The 27,061-nt window shown below is 41.0% G+C and overlaps 1 protein-coding gene across 1 annotated transcript in view; it reads left to right on the top strand.

Moving 5' to 3' along the window:
• The window catches only part of igf2r (insulin-like growth factor 2 receptor), a 227,071-nt gene that overhangs the window by 185,639 nt on the left and 14,371 nt on the right, over positions 1-27,061 (top strand). The window contains exons 36-44 of the mRNA XM_041211704.1: positions 1,983-2,132; positions 2,415-2,576; positions 6,069-6,276; positions 6,925-7,077; positions 7,203-7,437; positions 13,332-13,468; positions 15,258-15,375; positions 16,080-16,226; positions 16,628-16,812. Of these exons, the coding sequence (XP_041067638.1) occupies positions 1,983-2,132; positions 2,415-2,576; positions 6,069-6,276; positions 6,925-7,077; positions 7,203-7,437; positions 13,332-13,468; positions 15,258-15,375; positions 16,080-16,226; positions 16,628-16,812 (1,495 nt within the window). The remainder of the gene's footprint in view (positions 1-1,982; positions 2,133-2,414; positions 2,577-6,068; positions 6,277-6,924; positions 7,078-7,202; positions 7,438-13,331; positions 13,469-15,257; positions 15,376-16,079; positions 16,227-16,627; positions 16,813-27,061) is intronic.

Raw genomic sequence — 27,061 nt, 5'->3', positions numbered from 1 at the left:
TGAAAAGTGTCACGAAGTGCCATTTGTAACATCTCTTATTTGGGATGACTGAAGTGCAGCTAATTTAGCACCAGCCCATGAATGTCCTGTCTTTTGTTGCTGAGTATAACAAAAATCTGAATCTTGTATGACCTACAATCCATCCCTACTAGATATCAGACAGGAACTGTGTAAAGATGTAGCTCCTCCCCAGACTTCACTAATAAAACTAAAGCCTTGTGCTGTTAATGTGCTTCAATTCTTGTGTTGTTTATGTACACTAGCTCTTCTCAACAGTTCATGATTGACCTGGCTGGTTGCATTTTCAAGTTAGTTGAAAACCTTCATTCAATTTATTGTTGGCTTTAGTCACTGATAGCATCCAGGTCTGAAAGTTTGCACATGGTCTTGTTATTTTGAATCCCTGATAATCAATAATATCCCCTGCTTACTAAACTCCTGTACATATTGTCTTGCTGTAATGTCATTAAAATGTGTTCAACAGACCTCCAGCTATTTTCTTCTAGATAAGAACTAAAGGGATTAAGATAAGAAAATTATCGTTACTTATGTAATCCCATTATCATAGTTTTGATATCCCAAGGTGCTTCACATAATGAATCACTTCACAGTTTTTGGTAGGCAGCCAAGTCAGTCATTTTATACACAGCAAGGTCCCTCAACATTTTGATACTGATTGAGGGAGAACTGTAGGTCAGAAACTGAAAGAATCCTTGTTCCTGTTCATGTAATGCCATGAGATCTTTAACATCCGCCTGGACCACTGATTTAGTCAGTTGAACATCTCATTTGAAAGACACAGCCTCTGGCAATGTAGCACTGCCTGAGACTCTAGGATTGTGGTTTGATGGACAAGGATGTGTATTAGGAAGACCAGAAAGGATAGTTTTGTCCCCTGTTCCCAACTCTTTTCCCTAGCCACTGACCGATCCCTCTCCCTAGCCATTGTTTGAAGCTAAACCAGACCATTCATGACTTTGGTGTCTTATTTGACCTTGAGCTGAACTTCCAACATCACATCTTCTCCCATCACCAGGACTTTCTCCCATCACCAGGACAGCTTACTTCCACCTCTGTAACCTCATCCATCTCTGTTACTGTCTCAATTACCTGCTGAAATCCTCATCCATATCTTTGTTACCTCTAGACTCATAGTTCCAGTGCTCTCCTGGCCAGTCTCTTGGCTTCCAATTTCCATAAACCTCAGCCCATCAAAGCTTTGCTGCACTTAACTCGCATTAAGCCCAATTTACTTCTCACACCTGTGCTCATTGACCTACATTGGCTCCAGGTCCAGAATTGCCTTAACTTTTAAAATTCTTATCCTTATTTTCAGATCTCTTCATGACATTTCCTCTCCTCTCCCTATCTATGCAACCTCATCCAGCCTTACAGTCGTCAAATCGGTTGGCTACACCAACCACAGCCACTTGAGCATACCATATTTTCATCACTCTACCACTGGCAGCTGTGCCTTCAGCCTAGGCCCTGAGTTCAATTTCTACGTATAAATATAAAAATAAATAAAAATATTTCCCCTCCTTTAAGATGCTCCTTAAAACCTAACTCTTTGACCAAGCTTTCGATCACCATATATTCTAGCATACCTGTAGCTCAATGTCAAATTTTGTTTGATGGTCCAGTGAAGTGCTTTGGGATGTTTTATCTTAAAGACCCTGTATAAATTGTTTAGAGGTATACCTGTAATTGAAAGAGGACTGTCTTTAGATTCTTCCACTGGGAATGCTTTGGATGTAGAGGATTGGCTAGTTTCTTCCTTTCAAAACAGGAAAATTAAATGACTATCTTCCTTGAAATATTTTAAATCTTTAAAATGTGTATTTCTCCATAATAGTAGTACTATGTGCTTCACATGTATTTTTAAAAGAAGCATTCAGACCAAAGCATTGCAGCTGAAGTAAATGATAATTAATGTTTAAAATCTCAGCTTCAATAAGTTGCTTTTGTTTCTTTCACTTTAGGCAATTGGTTATATCTCTGGACCTCCACAGATTAATCCAACAACTCGGGAAATCTACATTTCTTTTAACAGTAATACCACCTGCCAAACCAACCAGAATTTGAATTATGACTCCCTCATTGTATTTCATTGTGTTAGAGGTGTAGACTTGGTAAGAAACCTGTTTGGCTGTTCTACAATTGGAGTATAAAGTTTATTAAAATAGAGTAGGAAACAGTATAAAGCTTATATTGTCCCATGTAAATAATGACTGTGAGATGGACTTCATGTAAATAATTGTACGAGATAGTCCATTTGCAAAGCTTTTTGTATTATTTTCTCTCTTTACATGTCTACACTATATTAATATTGTATGTTGTAACAGTTTGGAAAGATGGTGTTAAATTTGAAGTACTCAAATGGTGATCCATACTGAGACAATTTTTCTCTTCAGGGAAGGCCAAAGATGATGAGAAAATCAGACTGCAGCTTTGTGTTTGAATGGGCAACTCCACTGGTCTGTCCAGATTCGATGATTGCATCTGGCTGTTCACTAACTGATCAGCAGTTACATCACACGTTCAATCTGTCTCCTTTGACAGGAAAAAGATACCAGGTAATCACATTGATTATGGGAAAGTGAACAGTGTGATAAGCTGGAGCTTGGGAATGGCAAACACATTATTAGCATTTGCAGACAACACAAAAATGGGGAGCCTCTTCAACTACAAAGAGAACTAAGGAAGCAAAGGATGTAGATAAGTAAAAGACTGATGCAGTTCTTCCCAAACTTTTTCCCCCACTATGACCCTGTCTTAATGCCCCAGATTTTGCATGACCCGAGAATGGAAATTTGGGGGGTACAAGAATTGTTGGGGGGAGGGTGGTGGGTGGCCTTCAGCTGCTGAGCAAGGGTACGGGTGGGATTGGACTTCAGATGCTGGCAGTGTGGTGAGTGAGGGTGAACCTGGTAAGCGTTTAAACTGCAGGGTTTTTTTAAAATTAAAAATCTACCTTTTCACAGGCTTGGGCTTCAGATACTGGGGGGTGTATTCAGTGAGATTGAGATGGATTTGGAGTGCTTGTGCTTAAATGCCCAGAGCATGGTAAGTAGCAGTGGGATCATGATACAGTGGCAGTAACAATGACCTGGCTGAAACAAAGAGAGAAATAGGTATTTAATATTCCAGGCTACAATGGATTCAGGAAAATTAGGAAAGTTGCAAAGGAAGTTGGGGGCAGATAAACAATATTGATCAATGGTACAGCACTAGAAAGAGAATTGTGGACCTACGGATTCAGCAACAAGACTTATTCAAAACTGAGGAAGTATAGAAAAACTATTACACCGGCTGGGCCTGTGCTATAGGTCACCAAATAGTGGGAAGGAAATAGAGGAATAAATTTGCAGGTAAATTGCAGAATTACAGTAGTGATTGAGAATTTTTAACTATCTGATATAACTGGTGAGAAAACGGTGTAAAGTGCAGAGAGGGGGAGGGACTCCTGAAATATGTCCAAAAGTTTTCTAGATCAGTATGTTTCCAGGTCAACAAGTAACAGTGTTGGATTTAGTTCTGGAGAATGAAGTCGAGCATGATTGAGTGAGAGCACTTGGGGAGCCGTAACTGTCATGTCGTTAGGTTTAGGGTAATTACGGAAATGGAGAAGTAAACATCAAATGTGGCAGTATTCAGCTGGATGGGCCAATTTCAGTGACTTGGAAAGGGATTTGTTGCTCTGGATTTGGAATCTCAGATTGGCAGGTAAAATTGTAAATGAGCAATGGGAAACCTTAGAGTTGATAACCGAGTACAGACTAGAATCAGCTTCTCGATAGACTGGCTACACATTACTGAAATTTTTCCCCCCAGCTAGATCCTGTTCTCCCAACATTGAAATAACTAATCTTCAAAGGGAAGACAAAAGTGCCTAAAAGACACTCTGAAGCTCTCCTTGAAGCATGACAACATTGACCTTAATGAATGGAAGGAACTTGCTACCAATCACTCAGAATCAAACTGCATGACACTTCCAGTCTCAACACCTCAATGCTGACTGAGGTAGTGCAGCAGCAGAGAAATAAAAAGAAAGGAAACAAATGCTGCACTCCAGATCCCACTACCTCATTGAATACCCTGCCCCAAGTGCCCAAAGATCTGCAGGTGGAAAATCGGCCTAAGTCACATGAAGACCCACGGCAGAACCTTATAACCCTGAGTGGACATCCTGGAATCAAGGGAAAGCCAATGATGCTGACAGATTAGAAGCATTCCCAGAAGGCAGAAAGGAAGGGCAGCCAAAACTAAATCCCTGGATGACTAAACATAGAGATTAAAATGAAAGAAAAGACAGGAAGTTTATGGTACATATCTGGTTCATAATTCAGTGTAGAACCAAGCTGTACACAAGGTACAGAGGAGAATTGAGAAAGGAAATACAGGGGTGTGACCCAGAGACCGAGAATAGATTAGCAGGTAACGTAAAAAGGAACCATAAAGCCATTTTATGGGTGTATAAATAGTAAAAGTGTAGCCAAAGGAAAGGTGGGGCTGATTAGAAACCAGAAAGAGATTTTGTGGGCACAGATGGTGTTGCAGAGGTATTAAAGAGTACTTTGCATCCTGTTCATTTTTTACGCGAGTGCTAAGTTTCTCCTACATTCCCCATTGGAATTACTGGTGACTACATGATATTTAAGGCCTCTAGTTTCGTCTACAAGTCTCAATGCTTTCTCCATGCCTACCCTATCATTATCTTAAAAACTTCTTTCAGGCCACCTCAGTCTTCTTTCCAGAGAGAAAAATCCTAGCTAGTTATAATCTCTCTGTTCCAGTATGATCCTTGTAAATCTTTTTTGCATTTTTGGATATATCTCCTATCTAGTCTGAAGTCCAGATTTTTTCTATCATAATGGATGTAGAATGGATAAGGAATGTCAATAATAAAATAGTCTTCCTTAATAAATAGTCTTCCATAAATAGTTTTCCTTAAATTTCTTACGACTGGTCTTTATACTTTGTTACAACCTTTTCCTTGCAGCATAGACTGATTTCTCCATAGTATTGTTTCTCCATAGTAGTTCCTGAATCGGCTCTGAATGTGAAAGCAGAAGGGTCCAGGGGGAGGAAGGGACTTTTGCTGGCATGAAATAGATCAGGAGACTGAGCCTGAGCATTTTTCACTAATCTCTAAGGATCTGTACACACTGTAAAATTTTCTTTTGCTTTGCACCAGTAATGCAGATATCGGCCTTAACTCTGGTTTGAGTCAGAAGGTCACCTGTTCAAACATCTGTACAAAGACAACATACATTCTCGACTGATGCATCGTGTCAGTGTTGTAGTGTCTGATGAACCTAGGCCCCAGCTGCCCCTTCAGATATAGGTAAAAGATTCCATGGCTCTATTTTGAATAGCAGCAGGGGACTCCTGGCCAATTTTTATCCTTCAATTAACATCACTTATAATAATCATTTTTTTTTTACCATTTGGGCTTAATGTGTGCAAAGTAGCTGCCATGTTTTGTACATTACAACACGACTATGTTTCAAAAGTTCTTTGCCTGTGAAGTGCTTTGTGACACTGGGATCTTGAAAGGTGCTATCAATGTGAGTTTGTTCATCCTATTCTCTTATGTGCAGCCAAAATTGAAAGTTGGCTCCATGTTGGTAAGGTGCCTTGTTGGTGATAAATTCTCCTTATTTAACTTGAGTTATTTCACCTTGGCACCTACTTTAGAGTTGATGCAAAATTGAAAGTGCTATGCACCAGTGTGAAACCTGTAGTGTGAATTTACTGTGGATGAATTGTTCTACCAAGTAGGTCAGTTAATGCCATAAAAGGAAGCTAACTTTGCGCCCTTCTTGTTTAATTGGGAAACTTTTTTTTAAAAAAACAGGCTTAAATGAATATCCATTATAAAGTTATTATCGAATCCTTCTAATTAAACATTTAATGAAACAAGTCCCCATAGAAATATGGTAAAATTTGTGACTTTTAACATGCAAGGAGTATTTGCATCTAAAATATTTTATTTCGTGCAGAATGGTTCTATAATTTGCTAGATTATGCTCTTGAAATAATTGACAGTATTCTTGATCCTTCAGGTTCAGTCTGGAAAGAGGACTTATTACCTTAATATATGTGCAGCAGTAACCGATGTACCTGGCAACAAGTGTAAAGACAGTGCTGTCTGCTTGGTCTCAGGAGATAAAGCAGCTTCATTTGGAAATCCAAAAGCAATGACCCTGGAATACAAACACCAGGATCAGGCCTTGATTTTGCACTACAGGAGTAGTGATCTGTGCCCAAAAGGTAGTGGGTGAAGTTAATTTAGTTTGTTTATGTATGTTATGAAGAAAATACTGTGAATCATAATCCTTAAAATCTATTACTGTACAGTCAGTCACCTTGTGCTTGGAAGTAGCAAGTTATGCAGCCTTTTTGTCTGAAACCTTACTAGATAGAGACACCACTTTTTGGAGTACCGGTGCACCCCAGGTTTCTTGGGTTCTTCTGAATTAGCTGACCTTAGCCAGGGCAGTAATATAGGAAACTGCAACTTGCCTCAGCGCCCTGGGCTGGAGAAAGGAAATAAACCTACCATGGTTCCCAGTTCATAGGCACATCCAGCAGGAATCATTGCTATATGTGAATCTCGGGTATGACCACGACCTGACTGGATTGTTATGCTCTCCATAGCTGAATGGATGGGCATGGTCGGTTATCTCTTCATGTATGAAGATGCCAGCTGGGTGAGTACTAGATGCCCAGAAAATCCAGAGAGAAAGAATAGAAGATTTACAGGAAGATGAGGAGTGACAGATAGTGGCAGGAGTTACGTGTTTGTTTTTATTTGTTTAAGCAATAATATAAGCAAATGCCTTATATCAACCAGCTTAGCCTTTAGCTCCTGCATTTGGAGTGACTTATGTGCTTCTTTTTCCTCAATGTCTTTAACAGTGACTGAAAGAGGAGAGCTTTGCAGATTCCCTTTTAAGTATCTCAGTAAATCCTACAGTGAATGTACGACTGACGGGAATACAGATGGTTTTCTGTGGTGTGCAACAACCGATGACTATAACAAGGACAAAGCATGGGGCTTCTGTAGTAATGGTACGTAACTATTACTGGTGCTTTTGAACATGAAAGGGGAATGATAAAAATGATTATCTGTCACTGAAACATTTAATTCCTTTCACCTAATTATTTTAATAAACTGTTTTAATTCATGACTTTAGCAACTGCAACTCGGAGATCGACAGTCATCTTCAAATGTAATGAAACAGTTGAAGATGGAAGCCCTGAATTGCTGAGTGAGACCCTTGATTGCTCAACAACATTTGAATGGAAGACGAGCACAGTTTGTCTACCCAAACAGATGGAATGCAAGATAGTTCACAGACATAAGACCTATGATTTGAGAATGCTTTCCTCCCTTACCGGATCATGGAAGTTCATGTCAGATGGTTATACGTAAGTTATAGTTTTCTCACCATTTATGGGAGTTACTTCCATTTTTGGACAGTGCTTGCACTCTAAATTGTTGTAATCTACTCCGCATATTCAATATCATTTTAACAAACACTAAATTTTGGAAGCTGCCTGATGACTGAGTAGCTGAGCCTTGCAGACCAGGAAGGTACTAGGTTTGATTTCTAGTCTGTACTGTTAATTAATCTCAGGAAGGGTTAAAAGATGGTTTCATGACCTCTGTGTTCAAAAGAGGAAAATTATGGTTGTTTCCCCTAATGGCTATCCACCAGCTCTGCTGGGCTTGCGTATCTTCAGATGCAGGTTGATGGCATGGTCGAACTTTACTGTGATTGTACCTTGATCAATTATTGCGCAGATAATGCATCATTCCATCTTGAAAACTTGAATAACAACCATTTGAGTATGATACTGAACAATGCTCTGTACCTGTGAAACAGTATCCCAGTAAGAAATCAGTCCTTTTAAGGAGAATACAGAAAGCTGGTTGAGAAAGTCAAGTTTTAAAAAAAGAAACTTCTTCTCCGCCGATGCTGCCAGACCTGCTGAGTTTTTCCAGGTAATTCTGTTTTTGTTTTTGTCTTGGATTTCCAGCATCCGCAGTTTTTTTGTTTTTATAAAGAAACTTGTTTGGCTGACATTTGTTTTAGCAGTACAAGTAATTAAGAAATGTTATAAATTAGTATTTCTAAACTTGAGAGAAAAGATATTTCAAAAACAAACTTCAAATGTATCAAACCTTCCTTTCCCTTTTAAAAGTCACTGACAGCGCATGTTCATTTTTATATAGAGCAAGCAATGGGAATATATCGTAAGCCTTTGAAATGTTGGAATCCATGTATTTATTACAAGAGCTTCCAACCTACTTTTTCTTCCTCCTCACCAATCCAACATCAAATGTGTTGTAAAATTCTATCCATAGGAAGACTAGGAGAGAGCCAGGTGACTGTAAAATATGCCACTAAGGAATTTTTATGTCAATAATACTAGTGATCCCCCTTTAATAGGAATGCTGCTTTTGAAGAATTATACATAAGTAGGAGGTGAAGGAGAGTATGAAAGACAGTGGGCCAATTTGTGGTGTGTTCTTGCTCTGTTATTTTACACCTTGGCCTATGTTTGGGATGTCCAAACTACAGCCCATGGCTAAACAACCTGAACAATCTGGTTCTGCTTTGCACTTGAAGTACTTTTGACTTTAACCTGTTTTAAATATTGAGCCTAGAAATTTGGCAGGAGCAGTTTTTACTGCTAAAAACAAAAAACTGCAGATGCTGGAAATCCAAAACAAAAACAGAATTACCTGGAAAAACTTGGCAGGTCTGGCAGCATCAGCGGAGAAGAAAAGAGTTAACGTTTCGAGTCCTCATGACTCTTCAACAGAACTGAATGAATCTTAGGAAAGGGGTGAAATATAAGCTGGTTTAAGGTTGGGGGGGGAGGTGTGGTTGTAGGGACAAACAAGCAGTGATAGGAGCAGATAAGCAAAAGATGTCACAAACAAAAGAACACCGAGGCGTTGAAGGTGGTGATATCTAAACGAATGTGCTAATTAAGAATGGATGGTAGGCCACTCAAGGTACAGCTCTAGTGGGGGTGGGGTGGAAAGGTTAGCAGGGCATAAAAGATTTAAAAATAATGGAAATAGGTGGGAAAAGAAAAATCTATATAAATTAATGGAAAAAACAAAAGGAAGGGGGAAGAAACAGAAAGGGGATGGGGATGGAGGAGGGAGTTCAAGATCTATTGTTGTTGAATTCAATATTCAGTCTGGAAGGCTGTAAAGTGCCTAGTCGGTAGATGAGGTGCTGTTCCTCCAGTTTGCGTTGGGCTTCACTGGAACAATGCAGCAAGCCAAGGACAGACATGTGGGCAAGAGAGCAGGGTGGAGTGTTAAAATGGCAAGCGACAGGGAGGTTTGGGTCATTCTTGTGGACGGACTGCGGGTGTTCTGCAAAGCGGTCGCCAGTTTACGTTTGGTTCTCCAATGTAGAGGAGACTGCACACTGCTGAATAAATATCAAATCAAAACACTAAATATTGTTCACAGGAGCTTGAAACATGTAGATGTTACCACGTGCATTGGATTAAACATTGCATGTGAATCCTGACACAATGTAGCGTGCATTTACATGGTTCAGAAGAAAGGAAAAGCTGAACACCTGACATGACTGTATTTCAGTGAAATAAATCTGAATGTCACATTGGTTTACCCACTGGTGCAGTTGTAAATTTGCATGTTATTTGCAGGAGCAACTGTTGAATAAGTGCCTGTTGCACAATAGTCTTATACACTGATCAATGTGTTTTGGTGCCCAAGGGGTTTTGAAGGAAGGGGTGAGCACGCTGGATAGGAATGCACTGGGCCTACCCTTCCTTGCCTACAGACACCATTTGTGTATAGGAAGCAGAGGGCAGTATATTCTCAGGATATATATGAGCCTAAAAATAAACAGTCTTTAAAAACCTAATAGCTGAATTCTGAACAACAGTGCTGATAGTTATCCTGTGTATAACAAACAATAAGACTGATTCAGTTAAACTTCTTGGTTGCTTTATAGGCTGTGCTATTGTTATTTGTCTCCTTGAATCTTAGTGTTTATAAACTTGGCCTCAGAGTTGATTCTGCTAAAGCTTTTACCTGATGCAAAGTTTCTGTAAAATCTTGGATTGTTACAACACAGAAGGAGGCCATTTGACATGTCAAGTCCATGCAAGCTCTCCAAGAGCAACCGAGATAATCCCATACCCTCACCCTTGGTCCATAGCCCTGCAAGTACTCATCTAATTGCCTTTTGAAAACCATGGTTGAATATGGCTCCACTACCCTTTCAGACAGTGCATTCTAGATCCTAACCACGCACTGGATAACCTTAGTTTTTCATTGTGGCGCCTTAAATCTATGCCCCCTGGTTCTCAAGCCTTCCACCAGTGATACCAGTTTCTCTCTGTTATCGATCAAACACTGGAATTCATTAAGCAAGTGGTAACAAGTCGCTTGGAAAATCACATGGTTAGGTGGTGCCAGCATGTATTTTTTTTTTTGAAAGAGAAACCTTTTTAATTCTTTCGAGGGATGTGGGTGTTGCTGGCAAGGCCAGCATTTGTTGCCCATCCCAAATTGCCCTTGAACTCTGCCTTGCTAGGCCATTTCAGAGGGCAGTTAAAAGTTAGCCACATTGCTGTGGGGCTAGAGTCACAAGTAGGCCAAACCAGGCAAGGATGGCAGATTTCCTTCCCTAAAGGACATTAGTAAACCTGGTGCATTTTTAGAACAATCGATAGCTGTCATGGTCACCGTTACTAAGACCAACTTTATATTCCAGATTTATTAATTGATTTTAAATTCCACCAGCATCTGTGGTGGGATTTGAACCTGTTCCCAGAGAATTAGCCTGGGTCCCTAGATGACCAGTCCAGTTACATTACCACGCCATCGCCATTTCCTGGCAAGGGATCTACTAGAGTTTTTTGAGAATGTAACTAGTAGCTGAATAAAGTAGAACCAGTGAGTACTGGATTTGAATTTTCAGAAGCATTCAGTAAGGTACTGCACAAATTTTTTTCACAAGTTAAGGGGCTTATGGAGTTGGAGGTAAGCGTGGGTAGAGGATTGGTTAAAGGACTGAAAGCAGATCAAAAATAAATGGGTCATTTTCAAGTTGTTAGGCTAATATTAGTTGGGTGCTGTAAGCATTAGTGGAAGGCCTCAGTTATTTACATTCTCTCCCAATGACTTAAATGAAAGCAACAAGTGTTAATATACCCAAGTTTGCTGACAATACCAAGCTAGGTGGGAACGTAAGCTTTGTGGAGGACACTAAGTCTGCAAAGGGATGTGGATAGGTTAAATTAGTGGGAAATAAGGTAGAAGATGAAGTGTATTGTATAATAATATTTTGGTAGGAAGAGTAGAAAATCAATATTTTAAACGGTGAGAAACTATTAAATGCTGGTGGTCAGAGGGATTTGGGTATCCTTGTACAAGAAGCATAGTTAACATGCAGAAGAGGAAGCAATAAGGAAGGCAAGTGGTACGTTGGCCTTTATTGCAGGGAGGCTGAGGTACAAGAGTAAACAAGTCTTGGCTGCAATTGTACAGGACTTTTGTGAGACCACACCTAGAATATTGTGTATGCTTTTGGTCTCCATACCCAAGGAAATTTTGTTGTCTTGGAGGCAGTCCAACAAATTTTCACTGGAAATTGTTCCTGGGATGAGGATTGTCCTGTGTGACGAGATTGTGTAGAATGAGCCTGCACTCTCCAGTTGAGAAGAATGAGAGGGGATCTTATTGAATCATATGATTGAGGGTTTGACAGGGTAAATGCTGGGAGGCTATCTTTCCTGGCTAGCAAATCTAGAACTCTGGTATCTTCTAAGGATCAGGTGTCTGCCATTTCAAACTGAGATGAGAAATGTCTTTACTTGGAGGGTTGTAAATCTTTGGAATTCTCTACCCAGAGGTCTGGTTCAAGGGAAATTGTGTTTGACAAATTTATTAGAGTTATTTGAGGGTGTAACAAGCAGGATGTAACAAGGGGATCCAGTAGATGGAGTGTATTTGGATTACCAAAAGACTTTCAATAAGGTGTCACTAAAGGTTACTACACTATGTTGTGGGTAGTATATTAGCATGAAAAGAGGATTGGCTGACTAACAGGAAGCAGAGTCTGGAAAAATAGATCATTTTCAGATTATAACTAGTGGAGTGTGATGGGGATTCAGGCTGAGGCTTCAACTATTTAGATCTATATTAATGACTTGGATAAAGGGACTGTCAAATTTCCTGACAATACAGAGATAGGAAAGCAAGTTGTGAGGAGGGCAAAGGGTCTGCAAAGGGAGATAGATACATTGAGTGGGCAGAAATTTGGCAGATGGAATATAATGGGGAAAATGTGGGAAGTTGTCCACTGTGGCAGGCAGAATAGAAAAGCAGAGTATCTAAATGGTGCAAGACTGCAGAATGCTGCTTTACAGAGGAACCTGGGTGTTCTTGTACCTGCATGCAAGCTTTTTATGATTCATGTACAAGTGATTAGTAAGGCAAATGGAATGTTGGCCTTTATTGCAAGGGGAGTGAAGTATAAAAGTAGGGAAGTGTTGCCTCACCTGTACAGGGCATTGGCGAGACTGCATCTAGAGTTTTTTGTATAGCTTTGGTCTCCTTACCTAAAGAGGGATATAGTTGCATTGGAAAGCAGTTCAGAAAAGGTTCACTAGGCTGATTCCTGGGATGAGGGCATTGTGTTATGATGAAAGATAGGGCCTATACACTTAGAGTTTGAGAGGTGATCTTATCAAAACATAAAGTTCCAAGGGAGCGTGACAGGATAAATGCTGAGAGAATTTCCCCTCCTTGGGAAATCTAGAACTAGGGGGAAAAGTTTAAAAATAAGTTGTTTCCCATTTAAGATGGAAATGAGGAGGAATTTCTTCTCAAAGTCATTAATCTTTGCTCTCTGGGAAGAAATTTCCACTGGAGGCTGGATCATTGAATATATTCAAGGCTGAGTTAGACAGATTTTTGATCAACAAGGGATCAATAGGGTTATGAGGGCCAGCAGGAAAGTTAAGGCCATGATCAGATCAGCCATGATCTCATTGAATTGGAGAGCAGACTTGAGGAGCTGAATGGCTTACACCTATTCCTTATGATTTTTGACTGGGTGCTCAGTTGTTGTATATATTCAAGGTTAAGATCAATAGATGCTTGGAATGTAAAATAATCAAAGGATATGAGGAATAAGCAGAAAGTGGAGTTGAGATTGGCGATTGCCTGTGATCTTATTAAATGGTGGAACAGGCTTGAAAGGTGTGGCCTATTTCTCACATTCCTTATGTTATGAATTTATTCCAATTTTATCTTTTAGGTATTACATGAATCTCTGTCAAGGAGTTCGTGAAGGACCCACAGGTTGCCCTGCATATGCCAGCATGTGCAGAAAGAATACAAATGGTAAAACCCAGGTATTAGGACTTGTTCACACCCAAAAAATGGACATTCAAGGTATGTTGTCTCTTACCTTTAATACACTGTCGTGCAATTAACTGTTCACATATAACTAAATAATTATATTTTCTCCAATCTTGGGGTGGATCAATTACTTCATCATCTCCTGAAGCAGAAAATGGAACCCATTTACTAAATTGTACTGCCTCGGTTTAATAAGAAAATGGATATGCACTGGTAGCATTTATATGCATTGCCTTTCACTATGGTCACAAGATACATTTTTATTGCCCCCCTGACCTCCCAAGTATGGTCTGCTTTAGGCGAAGTCTCTCTAAGATCTGCGCCTGTTGAACAGGTGATGATGCAGGCTATTTGGCAGCTTATACAAGGGGGATAAGCGTGATATTCATTTTCTCTCATGCATTCTCTGTTGTGTTGTCTCTCAGATCTTGCTCACTGGCTCTTTGTGCAAATATCAATTTCTTCCATTGAAGTGCCTCAGAGCCCCACATAAGTCAAATCCTGAAACCTATACTCTATGCAGACGGAAGATTTCACAATTCCTTGACTCAGCCAATTCTAACCTACAGCCATAATGTTGCAGTACATTCTCTTGTATCAATTATGTTGTTTGACTTTGCAGTATAAATATATCTCAAATGGTGGGCAAGAAATGCATTTTTTACTTTGTCATTTACATTCTAAACAGAAAGAAGGGAGATGTGATGTATACTACATGATTGCAGTTTAGCAAATTAATGTTTTACCTGTTTTTTAGATGTTCTTGCATCACACTAAGCTCAGCCCTTCAGTTTAAAAGGTCACATTAGAGGCTATTGTTATGTTCCATTTAAGTGTCTGTTGAAAAAGTATATTATGTTAAAATTTCATAGTGTCTGCACTGTTTTTTGGAATTGCATATTTTGAGAACATGTCTAAGTGGTGCTATCACTTTCATGAGTATTAGGATGCAGAATAGAGATTGTTGGCCTGTAATTTGAGTTCGAGGACAGTGTATCTGTGCGGGGATGGGGCTTACCCCAAAGGTGCACTAGGGAACCCTGCTCCAGAAGTTCCCCGGTAAGCATTGCGCTGCAGTTGCTTGCTAATTGCAAACTTCCAAAGGGTAATTGCCCTGCACTGCAACCATCCAAAATTGCAATTTTTTTTTTTCTTCCGCCCCACCCCCACACTGGGTCTCCCAGACTTCACTTCTCTCCACCCCACCCCCCCTTCAACTTTCTTCCCCCCGCCTCTCAAATTCTACCCACTTAGCTTAAAAACCTACCTTCTCCCTGACTTTAAAGTGGCTGGACATTTTAAACTGGATTTACAGCAGCCAGTGTTGTAAAAAAGGGAGCGTGGCCTCCTTGCATCCGACTCTAAAGCCCTCGACAAGAAGGCCCCGGGAGCACGCTGCCAGGCCTGAGTCGGTAGGCCAGGCGAGAGAGGATCAAAAGGATTTCACAGTAAGAAAATAAGAGCGGAGTGGAAATCCAACTCTGCCAACCCAGGAAATTTCAGGCCCATTGTCTGTCTTCTATTATAAACTCAGTAAGCGCTAATGTGCAGCAGTTCTTGGTTTAATCTATGTTTTAAAAAAAACAACAGATCATTGATTACTCTGGTTATCATGTAAACATGTCAGTCAGCTGGGTTCTGTTCAATTCTCCAAACAAGGGTGATATTTGGTATCATTATAATGGGATCTAGGTTTGTTCTGGACAGTATCTAACAGTTTCATGATATAATTGACAAATATGAACAAATGAACACTGCTTAATGTGACGCATGCTGTAAAGAGTACTTTACATGCTAATTTATCGCAATCATTTGTTTCCAGACACACACCTTTTTGTGGCCTATTCAAATGGCCATTTTGCATGTAGTACAGGCAAACATGCAAAGACTACAATACAAATGCAATGCTCATCAACAAGTGGAGCACCAGAGTTGAAAAGGTGAGGAGACCCTTACTTCAATTATTTAAAATAATAATAAAAATCTGGTATCCAAATTGGATCTCCTTGATTGCATAGATCACTGATGTGGTCTGAAAGATTGGAAGGTCAGACCAAGACAGGAGAAAATGAAGGGTAGGATATTTGAAATGTAAATTAATCTAGACTGCTCATGTACACCTCATAGAAAATGATGGGCATTGGCTGCCCCCCCCCACCCTGAAAAAAATAGCAGTGCCACCCCTACTCAGAATGGCGAAGACTTCCCATCAAAATAATATTTCAAATAAATTTTGTGGAAATGCATTTGAATTGTGAATTCCAGCTCAACATAAATTATCTTGTGTTGTACGATCCATACTCCCTAAAGTTAATGCCCACTCAAGGTGAATAAAGCACTTGAGGTTAGATTTAGCACCCCAGAAACGAAGTCCCAAGTATTGTTTGTCAGTGGTTATGTCTCTAACTGTGATTTTTGGAAGAAATTTGAAGCGAAAACATTTGGGGTGAAGAACAAAAATTTCTAAATATTTCACTTTGCGCATTTTAAATTTTGAGTTGAAAATTGTCCAATTGTATCAAAATTTATTTTGCATGTTTACATTCTTCTGAATTGGACATTTTGTAACTGCTTGACCTTTGCTTCGAATGGTGTGCTTGCAAGTTCCCAGTCAATACAATACTCGAATTTTTCTTCTTTCCAGCTTTGATGAAAAGGAGTGCGAGTTTTTAATCATATGGGAGACTCGTGCAGCTTGTGCCGTAAAACCGCAAGAGGTTTATGTGGTAGATGCAACCATTAAAAGCCCAACAACTGGCCAGAAAGTCAATTTGTCAGCTATTTATTCTAAGTAAGTGTTGGTGCATTTTGACTTTCATATTTTTAATTCAGCTTGCAATTGTTTGCGCACTTGAATAAAGTTCAGAGTCATGTTGCTTTAGTCAGCTGTTGCCCTGAAGAGCTGTTTTGTCATGTCTTGTCACAGAGCCTACTTTCAAAATAAATTAAATCTCTACATCATGAGAGATTTTTTTTTAAAGTTTTCTATCCAGGTAAGTTTCTAAAAACATTCAAATGTTGGAACAAAACTGAGCTCTGAACGTTACGATTATTCTTCATGCGATTGACCTTTTTTACTTGTTTTTAGAGCTCTGTATTTTACAGATTGTTTTTGCTAATCGGGTTTCATACTGAAGGCTACACATTGCACTAATTCAACATATTTCTGCAAATTCTTGCTTTGTGTTGCAGGTTGTACAAAGCTTCAGGTGATATTAGATCAAATGGAGACTCATATATCTACGATATCCAGCTTTCTGGGATCACGGATCCAGATCATGCTTGGTGCCAAGGATCTAATATCTGTCAGGTCAAAACTAGCCAGTCTTACTTCAGACGCATAGGTGTAGCGTCTAAAGCAAAATACTACCTTGAAGGTAAATACTTCATATTCAGTAATTTATTTGTTTTTCTTAATAGTCTGTTTCCTAAAAGATCAGTTTCTGCCATTAACATTAGAAAGGATCTTGATATCATAAAGCAGGGTTGAAATAAACCTGCTGTAATCTTTCTAGAATATTTTCAATCTGTAAAATATCCAGACTTCAGCACAGAATCTATGCTGACACTTGAGTGCAGGATAGGAGGTGCTATCTTTTCAGTTGCCATGCTAAAACCAAGGAACAGTCGCCGTGCTCACCTAGATGTAAAATACCCAAAGCACTATTTTGCAAAAGAGCAGGGGAATTCTCCCTGGTGTCATGGCCAGCATTTCTCCCTCAACTGACAACACTAAAAGAGATTATCCAGCCTTTATCACTGCTGTTTGTGGGGCCTTGCTTGCTGTGTGCAAATTGGCTGCTGCATTTCCTACATTACAACAGTGATTTTACTTCAGAATTACTTAATTGGCTGCAAAATACTTTGGGGTGCCTGAGCTCATGAATAGAAATAAATATATAATGTAAGTCTTTTTCTGTAACTATTACCATTTAATTAAAAGCCTCACCTTGCCTTTGGCGTGTTTGCAACAAGTTTAGCATCAATTTGGGACTAACTGAAAACTCTGCCTATTTTCCAAATATCATTAATTTTTCTGAATACTTCCCTGCAGAAATTGATGGTCTATACATTAATTCATTTCATGCTGCCATTGAGTTTATTTCTCCATTGGTAGTCTCTCCTAGGTAGTGGTTTCACATTTCAAATTGATTGAGATCTTGGGGAAAAAAATGTTTTTTACTCGGCCCTTTTAGTAACTTGAGTCCAGATCTTTGGAACTTGTTTCCACCTCAGCAAGAAGATTGCTGCAGGTGGACAAAACAAAAATAGGAACAAACTGATTTGTTTTTACTTTAGAGAAGGAAAAATATGGGGGAAATAGATTCTATTATACGGAGGGATAGAAGGTAAAAATCAAACTGAAGGACACAACAGAAAATTCTTAAGGTGAAGCAGCATAAAGTTGTGGGCTATTCAGAAAAGATTTGATCCTGGGACAGTAATAATAATGTGATAGAGAATTGAAAAGTACAATCAGAGAAGCAGAAGATATAGATGATGAAACTAAAAAGGGCACCTATGGGGCAGAGCAGGATTGAAGGACATTCCACATGGAAAAGGAAATTCTAAAATATTCATGCAGTGGACACAAGTGGCTTTGTGTAACATGTAGAAATTGACATTGATATTACTGCACAAGTTCACTTTTATTCATTTGTGGGATGTGGGCGTCACTGGCTAGGCCAGTGTTGCCCATCCCTAATTGCCCTTGAGAAGGTGGTAGTGAGCTGCCTCCTTGAATGGCTGCAGTTTATGTGATGTAGGTAAACGTACAATGCTATTAAGGAGGGATTCCAAGATCTTGATCCTGCGGCAGTGAAGGAACAGTGATATATTTGGATGGTGAGTGGCATGGGGGAGAACATCCAGGTGCTGGTGTTCGCATGTGTCTGCTGCCCTTGTCCTTTGAGACTGTAGTGGTGATGTGTTTCGAAGGTGCCATCTAAGGAACCCTGATGAGTTCCTGCAGCTCATCTTGTAGATGCTGCAAACTTCTGCCACTGTGCGTTGGTGGCGAAGGGAGTGAATGTTTGTGAATGGGGTACCAATCAAGTGGGTTGCTTTGTCCTGGGTGATGTCCAGCTTGAGTGTTGTGGGAACTGCACTCACCCATGCCATCACATTCCTGACTTGTGCCTTGTAAATGGTGGATAGCCTTTGGGGAGTCACGACGTGATTTATGCGCTGCAGGATTCCTGGCCCCTGACTTGCTCTTGTAGCCACAGTACTTATATAGCTAGTCCAGTTTGGTTTCTGGTCAATGGTAAGCCCCCCACAGGATGTTGATAGCAGGGGCTGGGGTTAAGTGGTGGTAATACCATTGAATGTCATGGGGCGACGGTTAGATTCTCTCTTGTTGGAGAAGATGATCATCGCCTGGCACTTGTATGGCGCAAATGTTACTTGCAACTTGTCAGCCCAAGCCTGGATGTTGTCCAGGTCTTACTGCATTTGGACATGGACTGCTTCAGCATCTGAGGAGTCGCGAATGGTGCTGAACATTGCAATCATCAGAGATGATGAAGCAACTGAAGATGGTTGGGCCTAGGACACTACCCTGAGGAACTCCTGCAGTGATGTCCTGGAATTGAGATGATTGACTTCCAACAACCGTAACCATCTTCCTTTGTGCTAGGTATGACCACAACCAGTGGAGAGTTTTCCCTTGATTCCAGTTTTGCAAGGGCTCCTTGATGCCACACTTAGTCAAATGCTGCCTTGATGTCAAGGGCAGTCACTCTCACCTCACCTCAAGTTCATCTCTTTTGTTCATGTTTGAATTAAGGCTGTAATGAGGTCAGGATCTGAGTAATAGCACTGTTGATGACCCCTTCCATCACTTTACTGATGATCGAGAATACACTGATAATTGGGTGATAATTGGCAGTGTTGAATTTGTCCTGCTTTTTGTGTACAGGACATACATGGTCAGTTTTCCACATAGCCGGGTGGATGCCAGTGTTGCAGCAGTACTGGAACAGATTAGCTAGAGGCACAACAAGTTCTGGAGCACAAGCCTTCAGTATTATTGCTGGAATATTGTCAGGATGCGTAGCCTTTTCAGTACCCAGTGCCTTCAGCTGTTTCTTGATATCAGCTGGAATGAATTGAATTGGCTGAAGACTGGTATTTGGGGACCTCCAGAGCTGGCTGAGATGGGTCATCAACTCGACATTTTCGGCTGAAGACTTTTGCGAATGTTTTAGCTTTATCTTTTGCACTGATGTGCTGGGGTCCCCCATCATTGAAGATGGGGACGTTTGTGGAGCCGCCTCCTCCAGTGAGTTAGTTGTTCAATTGTCCACTAGTGAATTGAATTGGCTGAAGACTGACACCTGTGACAGTGGGAACCTCCAGTGGAGGCTGAGACGGATCATCCACTCAGCACTTCTAGCTGAAGATTGTTGCAAACACTTCAGCCTTATCTTGTGCACTGATGTGCTGGGCTCCCCATCATTGAGGTTGGGGATAGTTGTGGAGACAACTCCCACAATGAGTTGTTTAATTGTCCCCCACCATTGATAACTGGATGCAGCAGGGCTGCAAAGCTTAGATCTGACCTGTTGGTTGTGGAATAGCTTAGCTCTGTCTATCACTTACTGCTTATGCTGTTTGGCACAAAAGTAGTCCTGCATTGTCACTTCACCCAGGTTGACACCTCATTTTTAGGTATGCCTGGTGCTGCTCCTGGCATGCCTTCCTGCATTCTTCATTGAACCAGGGTTGACCCCCTGGCTTGATGACAATGGCAGAGTGGGAGATATACCGTTCCATGAAGTTACAGATTGTGGTCGAGTACAAATTATTACTGCTGCTGATGACCCATAGCGCCTCATGGATGCCCTTCTTGAGTTGCTAGACCTGTTCGAAATCTATCCCACTTAGCACAGTGGTAGTGCCACACAACACAATTGAGGGTATCCTCAATGTGCAGGTGGGACTTGGCCTCCACAAGGACTGTGCAATGGTCACTCTAACTGATACTGTGATGGACAGATGCATCTGTGGCGGGCAGGTTGGTGAGGATGAGGCCAAGTATGTTTTTTCCTTTTGTTGGTTCCCTCACCACAGACCCTGTCCAGTAGCTATGTCATTTAGGACTTGGCTAGCTTGGTCCATGGTGGTGCTACCAAGCCACTCTTGGTGATGGACATTGAAGTCTCCCACCCAGAGTATATTATGCGCCCTTGCCACCCTCAGTGCTTCCTCAAAGTGGTGTTCAGCATGGTGGATTACTGATTCATCAGCTGAGGGAGGGCAGTACGTGATAATCAGGAGGCTTTCGTCTTGCACCCATCAGGACAATTCTCAAGAAAAAAACCAGTGTCAAGGGAAATGACGCAGACTGTATTAGAAGAGAGTGCTGATTGATTGGCAAGTGGACTGTGAATGATAGAGGACCGCACCAGCTAATGGTGACTGGCAGTTAATTGCCAAGCATTATTTGAAATTTAAACCAGACAGCTTAACTCTGATCAAGACATTGCCCTGAGAAATGACCCAGCAAATGGCTGTCATTTATTTTGTTTAGCTGAAACTGGTACAATGTATGTACATGTTCTTTTTGTCTGCAAAGAACAGGGCCCAGTGTTTTAATATATGTAGCTTCTAGTGCATGAAATGCACCACACTGCGAACCTGACTATCTTAAATTGGTTGCCAGCATAAACACGAAGGATTATTTAGCAAATGTTGTCCATCTGCGGATTCGTATCTCATGTTGGACACTGTTTTGAGTTTTGCAAGCATGGCTGGTTGGGTATAGTCTGTACCTTGCTTGTTGCAAGGAGCTGAAGGGGCATGATGTTTGATATGATCCACCAGTGTTTGGGACGTACGACCTACATACCTGGCGTCACACTGGCACTGAAAGTCATACACCATATTACCTGTTTGTGTGATAGAAGACTTTTTGGCTTGATGGCAGCATCCTGCTAATGGCGAATACCACTTGTATTGCTACTGCATAGTAACAATGTAAAGCAATTAGCCTCACCTGTTGCTCAAAGTTTTGAGACACCTTGCCCTTCCAGGGTTACCTGAGGTAGACTGGGGACTTTTCAGGACTGAAAGTGATAGCTTTGGGCCTGTTCATGAGTTTGCATGATATACTGCGTGAAATGTTCTCATCATGGTAGCCATTATGCCCCAGGATGTCTTTGCACCCTATCTCAGCATCAAGTATGTGAAAAGAAAAAGATTAGTGAAGACAAATGTAGGTCCCTTACAGCCTGAAGTGGGGGAATTTATAATAGAAAACAAAGAAATGGCAGAGCAATTAAACAATTACTTTATTTCTGCCTTCATGGAGGGAAACATAACTTCCCAGAAATACTTGAGAACCAAGGGCCTAAAGAGGAGAAATTGAAAGAAATTAGTGTTACTAAAACAATAGTGCTGGAGAAATTAATGGGACTGAAAGCTGATAAATCCCCAGAGCCTGATAATCTATACCCTCGAGTATTAAAGGAGGTGGCCTTGGAAATAGTGGATGGGTTGGTTGTCATCTTCCAAAATTCTGTAGATTCTGGAACAGCCCTGGTAGATTGGAGAGTGGCAAATGTAACCCCACTGTTTAAAAAAGGAAGGAGGAAGAAAACGGTGAATTACAGACCGGTTAGCCTAACCTCAGTGGTAGGGAAAATGCTAGAATCTGCTATAAAGTATATGATAACAGGGCTCTTAAAAAATATCAGCGGATTAGACAAAATCAATATGGATTTATGAAAGGGAAATCTTGTTTGACAAACCCACTTGAGTTCTTTGAGGACGTCACTAGCAGAATAGAGAAGGGAGAACCAGTGGATGTGGTGTATTTGTATTTTCAGAGCTTTTGATGAGGTTAGTGTGTAAAATTAAAGCACATGGAATTGAGGGTGATATATTGGCATGAATTGAGGATTGGTTAGATAGGAAACACGGTAGGAATATATGGGTGTTTTTCAGAGTGACTAGTAGGGTACTGCAGGGATCAGTGCTTGGGCCCCAGCTATTCACCAATTTCAGTGATTTGGATGAGGGAACTAAATGCAATATTTCCAAGTTTGCTGACGAGCATGAAACTTAAGAATGTGAGCAATGAGGAGGATGTTAAGAGGCTTCAAGCGGTTTAGACGAGTTTGAGTGGGAAAATACATGGCAGATGCAATATAACATGGGTAAGTGTGAAGTTATCCACTTTGATAGAAAACACAGAATGGCAGAGTATTATTTAAATGGTGATCGATTGGGAAATGTTGATGTCCAAAGGGACCTGGCTGTCCTTGTACTTCAATCACTGAAAGAAAGCATGCAGGTGCAGCAAGCAGTTAAGAAGGCAAATGATATTTTGGCCTTCATTGTGAGAGGACTTGAGTACAGGAGCAAGGATATCTTAGTGCAACTGCGCAGGGCCTGGAGTATTGGGTGCAGCTTTGGTCTCATTACCTAAGAAAGAATATGCTTGCCATAGAGGAAGTGCAGTGAAGGTTCACCAGACTGATTCCTGGGATAGCAGGATTGTTGCTTGAGGAGAGATTGAGCCAACTAGGCCTGTATTCACTGGAGTTCAGAAGAACAAAAGATCTCATTGAAACATAAAATTCTGAAAGGGGTGGACAGACTGGATGCAGGGATGATGTTTCCTCTGACTTGGGGGGGTGGTAAAGAACAAGGGTTCACAGTCTTAGAATCTGGGGTAGACCATTTCGGACTGAGATGTGGAGAAACTTCTTCACTCAAAGGGTGGTGAACCTATGGAATTCTCGACCACAAAGTTATGGAGGCCAAGTCACTGAATTGATTTCTGGGCTCGTCATCAAGTGGAATGGGGAGAGCATGGGAGTATGGCACTGAAGTAGAGGATCAACCATGATCATGTTGAATGGTGGAGTAGGCTCAAAGGGCCAAATGACCACCACCTGCTCCTATTTTCTATGTTTCAAGCTTGCATGGTGAATAAATGGCTCGGGCCTTTTTTACAATGTTTCTGATAAAGCCAATCTTAGTGCACGGACCTGTAAGAGTCCCAACGCGTGCATTGACCAGTGAAGTTAGGCTTGCAATAGACTGTGGTAGAGAACCCCCTGGCAGATTTCTCACGAGTATGTCAAGGAAAGGGATTTCATTTGACTGCCCCATTTCATAGATGAATTTGGGTGAAGATTGGCACCCATTAAGACATGCAGAGAAATTATTACATGCTGCTATGAGGTTAAATATAGCAAAAGTATCATCCACCTATCGGAAATATGTCGGGTCCATCAAAGACACGTTTCTCATGGAACCCAATAAACATGTTTGTGAGAGCTGGGCCCAGAGGGGATCCCATGGCAGCACCATCTGTTTGGTTATGCATGGTGTCATTAAAGCTGAACTCAACTGCATGAGCTGCTCAGTGAATACACGCAACGGTGATGGGTCTAGATCGTCACAATATAATGCTGCAGCACAAATATCTGTGGCTTCCTTAAGTGGAACATTGGTGAATAAGCTAGCAGTGTCAAATGAGCACATGGACACAGCACTACTATAGATATACAAGTACTGTATGGTCTTCGCAAATGTGAAAAAATACTTCATGTATCTGGAAAACTTGCTCAAAACTAGTTGTAACAATTTGCCCAACCATTTGGCCAATTCATGCTGTGCCAAACCGGCCATAAATAAGATAGGGTGTGGAGGCATCACTTGTGTGTGCCTTGGGCAGCCCATACATATGTGGATGCAGCAAGCCATGAGGACAACTCCTGTCATATATATCACATGGCAGCTCATTACTCTTACACAAGTCCAGCAAGCATTTTTTAAGCTTAGTTTTAGACTCTCTTACTCCCAACTATCCCCCCCATAAGCCAATGTCCACTGAAGATGCTGAATCCTTTAAAGCACACCTAGCTGATCTAGCACATGAATGTTGCAAGATTACAAACGACCAGTCTGATTTTCACATGCAATGTGAATGTCAACAGCGTTGTGAGGCCTTAAGACCTACCTAGACATACACATCAGTAAACCTGACAAAGGGACGGGGATAATCATCCTTAACAAGTGTGGTTGTATCAACAAAATGCATACCATTCTTAATGACAGGTTCAAATTTGTATCCATTAGACCTGCCACTCAATGTGACCGGGACACCCTTGCTCAAAAGTAAGTTTTAAAAAAAAAATCACTTGCAAAACGTGTTTGAATAATGAGCTGCTGCATGATATATATGACAGGGTGCGTCCTCACGGCTCGCTACATCTGTGGATGTGTGGGCTGCCCTAAACACACAAAAATGTGATGTCTCTTTATGCCCTATCTTATGGTTAGGCAAATTGTTAAATTAGTTTTGAACAAGTTTTCCAGATATACAACGAAGGATTCCTTCATATTTGCAAAGACCATACTGGACTTGCATATCGGTCGCAATGCTGTGTCCATGTGCTCATTTGACATTGCTAGCCTATTCACTAATGTTCCACTTAAGGAAGCCATAAATATTTGTGCTGTAGCGCTATATTATGATGATCTAGACTCATGAATTGGTATTCATTGAGCTTATGAACTGGGCAACTGTTACGATTGAGTTCAGCTTTAATGACCACATATTTGCCCAAATAGATGGTGTTGCCTGAGATCCCCTCTAGGCCCAGCTCTCGCAAACAGCTTTGTTGGATTCCATGAGAAACGTGTCTTCGATGGAATGGCACCCAACTTCCTGCCCCTTGTATATTTCCAATATGTGGATGATACATTTGCTATATTTAAATCCGCAGCTGCATGTAATAATTTCCTTGCATGTCTTAATGGGCTCCATCTTGCACTCAAATTCACCTTTGAAATGGGGCAGTCAAATGAACTCCCTTTGCTTGACATACTAGTTGAGAAATCTGCTGGGGGTTCTCTGCCATGGTCTACTGCAAGCCTACCTTCACTGGTCAATTTACGCGTTGAGATTCTTACAAGTCCACGTGATATAAGATTGGCTTTATTGGCAACCTCAAATAGGGCCCGAGCCATTTGCTCACCATGCAAGCTGGATGCTGAGATAGGGCGCATCAAAGACATCCTGCAGGATAATGTCTACCCTGATCAGATCATTTCACGCTGTATATTGTGCAAACTCATGAACAGGTCCAAAGTCGTCATTCTTGGCCCTGAAAAGTGCCCAGTCTACCTCAGATTACCTTGAGCAAGAGGTGAAGCTATCTATTTCATGCTGTTACTATGCAGTAGCAAAGCGAGTGGTATTCACCACTAACAGGATGCTGCCATCAAGCCAAAAAGATGTTCTGTTTGTCACACAAATGAGTAGTGTGATGCATGAACTTGTGCCAGTGAGATTCTAGGTATGAAGACTATGTCCCAAAGGCTGGCAGAACATATCAAACAGCATGCCCCTGCTGTTTGTAACGGACAAGGTATGGACTGTAGCCGACCAGCCGTGCCTGCAAAACTCAAAACAGTGTTCAATATTAGATTGATTCTACGATTGCACAACATTTGGTAAATAATCCTCATTGTGCTAAGAATTACACTGTCAACCAATTTAAGATTCAGCCGGGCCTGTGGTGTGGTGTGCTAGAAGCTACATATTAATACGCAGGGCCCTGTTCTTTGCAGACAGGCAGACAACATGTTTCAGCTAAACAAAATAAGTGACAGCTATTTGCTGGTTCATTCCCCAGGGCAATGTCTTGACCAGTCAAGCTGCCTGGTTTGAATTTCAAACAATACTTGGCAGTTAACTGTCAGTCACCATCAACTGGTGCATTCTCTATGGCAATGCCTCTCGCAATCAGAGTCCACTTGCCAACCAATCAGCGCATTCTTCTAATACGGTCTACATCATTTCCTCTGACATTGGTGTTTTCTTGCAAATTGTCCTGATCGGTGCAAGACAAAAGGTTTTGACAAATCTTTTTCAGCAATACTCAAGTTCTGTTCTACCAAATGACTAATTATGGGTTACTGCAGCCTCCTCCACCTTTGCTTTCCTTGGGAGTCCAGGAAATATAGAAAATCTCAACGTCAGAAAAGAAAACTGATCTCTCTACTCTGTTCTGTTTATAACTCATGTGTTTCCTATGGTACTTGTTTGCTCTGACATCTGAGATCTCAACTACTTGCCGTTGCAATCTTCCTTGACTATTCCTTCACTGTCACTGGATCAAATTCCTGGGTCACCCTTCCAAATAGCACTGTGGGTGTACCTCCACCACATCGACTACAGCGGTTCAGAAATGTAGCTCAGCACCACTTTCTCAAGGACAGTCAGAAATGGGCAATAAATGCTGGCCTAGCCAGAGGCACCCATATCACATGAACAGCAATTTTTTTTTAAAAAAACTGTTCCAAAGGCTGACCATCAGCTGTGAGGAAATGCTTTCTTATTCCTGACAGAAACTACTCTTATCAACTTGTCAGAGGCACATTAGAAGGGAGGGCAACTACTTGAGGGTGGCAGTCAAATGTAGAGCTGAAACAAAAACAGAAAATGCTGGAAAAACTCAGGTCTAACAGCATCTGTGGAGAGAAAAAAAAAGGTTAATGTTTTGAGTCCATATGACTTCTTCAGACCTCTTTAAAATGAGGGCAAATTAATTGTAAATAGCCATTCATCATGATAAAAGCCCAGAATCTCAAATGAGCTCCAGA

This window comes from Carcharodon carcharias, chromosome 2 (assembly GCF_017639515.1).
Source record: "Carcharodon carcharias isolate sCarCar2 chromosome 2, sCarCar2.pri, whole genome shotgun sequence".
In the NCBI taxonomy this organism is placed as follows: Eukaryota; Metazoa; Chordata; class Chondrichthyes; order Lamniformes; family Lamnidae; genus Carcharodon; species Carcharodon carcharias.
Note: the sequence above shows the minus strand (reverse complement) of the source record. Positions and strands in the feature narration are given on the sequence as shown.